The sequence below is a fragment of the Antrostomus carolinensis genome, unplaced genomic scaffold (assembly GCF_000700745.2).
Source record: "Antrostomus carolinensis isolate BGI_N321 unplaced genomic scaffold, ASM70074v2 scaffold45467, whole genome shotgun sequence".
In the NCBI taxonomy this organism is placed as follows: domain Eukaryota; kingdom Metazoa; phylum Chordata; class Aves; order Caprimulgiformes; family Caprimulgidae; genus Antrostomus; species Antrostomus carolinensis.
The window spans coordinates 622-3,801 of NW_010330366.1; the positions used below are offsets into that span (position 1 = coordinate 622).

The following is a 3,180-nucleotide window of genomic DNA, read 5'->3' on the forward strand; positions in this document are numbered from 1 at the left end:
TTCCCCCAAAACCAGCACTGGGCAAGGCGAGTCCTGCCCTTCCTCTGCCTTCATCTTCCTCCTTGAGATTCTTCCTCCTTTCCCGGCGTTGCTTTGCCTGCGGGTGCTCCCTGCGGAGCGGGATGGTGGATCAGACTCTTCCTGGCGCTCCGTGCTCTGCAGGGAGGAGGAACACAAGCTTTGACTTGGCTTTTCACAAGGGCTGCACACCAGCAGCTCCAGCCAAACCCGGGTGTGTTTGTCAATATCCAGCCTCCTCCATCCATCCTTCATTTTATTTATCTTATTTCTTGACCACGCAGCGTTAAACTCGGAACCTGTTTGCAGGATGGTTCGGGAGCAGACCGAGCGCTGTCGGCGCGGGTTCCTCTAGCCTCTTCTTCTTTACTCCATCCCAGGAAGGCAAATACCTGCAGGCGGTGATTCAGTACAGGAAGATCGTGTCCTGGCTGGAAATGGAGTATGGCTTGTCCGAGAAAGAGTCAAAAGCCTCCGACTCCTTCCTCCTGGCTGCTTTCCTCAACCTGGCCATGTGCTACCTGAAGCTGCGAGAATACGCCAAAGCTGTCGAGTGCTGTGATAAGGTAAGAGATGAACAAACCCGAGGGTTGGAGCATCTTCTCCTTTTGCATGTTTTTACTGGGAGTTTGGGGTTTTAAATTTTGGGTTTTTTTCATATAAGAAGCAATTTCCAGGCAGCAGGGAGGTGGTGGCATCTCCTCTGCACCTTGAGGGCTCTGCGTGCTAGGAGACTACGGGAGCAAAAGTGCTTTTTGAAGTTCAAAATGCAGTTGGGCTCATGCTTACAACAGCTTTTCTTCCTTCCATCCATCCATCCATCCATCCATGGATCCTGTGTGAACCTTAAAATCACAGGCTGGTTTGGGTTGGAAGGGACTTCTCAAGGTCTCTAGTCCAACCCCCTGCAGTGAGCAGGGACATCTTCAACCAAGATCAGGCCGCTCAGAGCCCCGTCCAACCTGACCTTGAATGTTTCCAGGGATGGGGCATCTACCACCTCTCTGAGCACCCAGTTCCTGTGAGGACACTGTTTGGGTTTGCCCAGGCTGGATCTGGGCATTGGGTGCTGATCTGGGTGTGACAGAGGCAATCTCTGGGGATCTTCAAGTTTCTGGAGGGGTGGGATGGGGCTTTACCAGTCCCTAAAAGAGCTGCAACCCTGTCTTTTGTCAGCAAATGATTAATTCTTTTATAAAAAGCTTAAATTCAAGCATCTTGCATCTTGGAAAGACAGTAAAGCTCGTTACCTTCATCAAAAAGCTGAATCATGTCTGAGATGCCTACGTGGCTTTTACTAAAGGAAAATGATGTTATTGCTAAAGCAGGGAGGCCAAGCCACGATAAATCCATCAGCTCCCTCACCTCCCAGCTCTCCGTGCTCCTCTGGGCTCAGGCTTAGTGTTTACACCTAATTTGTCTGTGAGTTTATCTCCCACCAGCTCTGCTGCTCTCAGGGGTTTTTTAAGCAAGGAGAAATAAAGAAACTATATTAATGACCTACCAGCTGCTGATGGAGACGAGTCAATTCTTGTTGAGCAAATGCTCTGGAGACTTGAAACCACCTTGTCCTAGTTTCAGTAGATTTAATGAGGTTTTGACTGTAAAGGGGGGGGTCTTTGGGGGATCCCCAAGTTGCTAATGGGGACCTTTGTGTTTCCAGGCACTAGGACTGGACCAGGACAATGAGAAAGGCTTGTACCGAAGGGGTGAAGCCAGGTTATTGATGAACGAGTTTGAACTGGCAAAATGTGACTTTCAAAAAGTGTTGGAAGTGAATCCTCAGAACAAAGCAGCAAAATCCCAGATCTCCGTTTGCCAGAAGAAAACGAAGGAGCATAACGAGCGGGACCGGAGGATCTACGCCAACATGTTCACCAAGTTTGCGGAGAGGGATGCAAAGGTGTGTGTTGCCTGGTTTTGGTTACCTGGCAGGTTGTGTTGAAGGATGCTCAGCAGGTTTGTGATGAGAAGAGATGGGTTAAAATGAGTTAAATTAGAAATCAGGCTGAAGATGGAGGGATAGAACCTGCTGCAGTGGGAAGAGGTGGTTTATTTCTTGGCCTTTCTTACATAGGCACTGCTGTCAGGTGCTCAGTCATTAATAAAACTATCAGCTCTCAAGGATATAGCAGCCTTCCAATACCTGAAGGGGCTACAAGAAAGCTGGGGAGGGACTTTTTATAAGGGCAGTTAATGACAAAACAAGGGGAAATGGGTTTAAACTGAAAGAGGGGAGGTTTAGATTAGATATTAGGAAGTTCTTCACTGTGAGGGTGGTGAGCCAGTGTCCCAGGTTGCCCAGAGAAGCTGTGGCTGCTCCTCCCTGGAAGTGTTCTCGGCCAGGTTGGATGAGGCTTTGAGCAACCTGATCTAGTGGAAGGTGTCCCTGCTGCTGGCAGGGGGGTTGGGACTGGATGAGCTTTAAGGTCCCTTCCAACCCAAACCATTCTGTTATTCTATGATACCAGGGTTGGCATTTGTGTTTCATTTTGCTGTTCCCAGCTAGTGACTGTTGATGACCTCCTGGTCACTGGTGAAATGAAATGTCATCCTGTCTCTGGCAAGGCCAAGGGTATTTTGAGACATGATAGTATGGATTTCCTGAACCTGGTAAGGCGATAGCCTGCTCCTCTGCTGGTACAGAGAGATCACTGTCTCGTAACAGGCTCTCATCCAAAATTCCTCTGAACAAAACCTGCTGTCCTGTAACGAGAGAGGACGGAGCTTTGCAAACCCTCTGCATGGGTCAGTTTTAGTATGATCCCCTCTGAGCCGGTGCCTCGAGGTGAGGCTGTGGAATCAGTGGTGGGTGCAGACCCTGGGGAGCAGCGTGACGGGATAACCAGCTCAGGGCAGGCAGTGGAGCCGTCCCAGCCGGCTGCTGGCACCGGGGTGCGTTGGGGAGTCGCTGCTGGAGCAGATTGAGGCTTTACTGTGCCTTGGAGCTCCTCTCCTGCACCAGGGCTGGGCTGCACCCATGGCTTGGTCCTATCTCCACTCGGATGCTGCTGCTTTATCTCCTCCTCCCTCTCCTCTATGCCCTGGTGTCCATCCCCCCAGGCTCACTCCGTGTCATAGAATCACAGACTGGTTTGGGTTGAAGGGACCTTTAAAGGTCTCTGGACCAACCCCCTGCAGGGACAGGGGCATCTTCAACCA

At 50.5% G+C, this 3,180-nt stretch overlaps 1 protein-coding gene across 1 annotated transcript in view; it reads left to right on the forward strand.

Annotated features, from left to right (window-relative positions):
• Nucleotides 1-3,180, forward strand: part of LOC104528777 (peptidyl-prolyl cis-trans isomerase FKBP5-like) — a 4,374-nt gene that overhangs the window by 212 nt on the left and 982 nt on the right. Inside the window, exons 2-3 of the mRNA XM_010172888.1 lie at nt 399-584; nt 1,682-1,921. Of these exons, the coding sequence (XP_010171190.1) occupies nt 399-584; nt 1,682-1,921 (426 nt within the window). The remainder of the gene's footprint in view (nt 1-398; nt 585-1,681; nt 1,922-3,180) is intronic.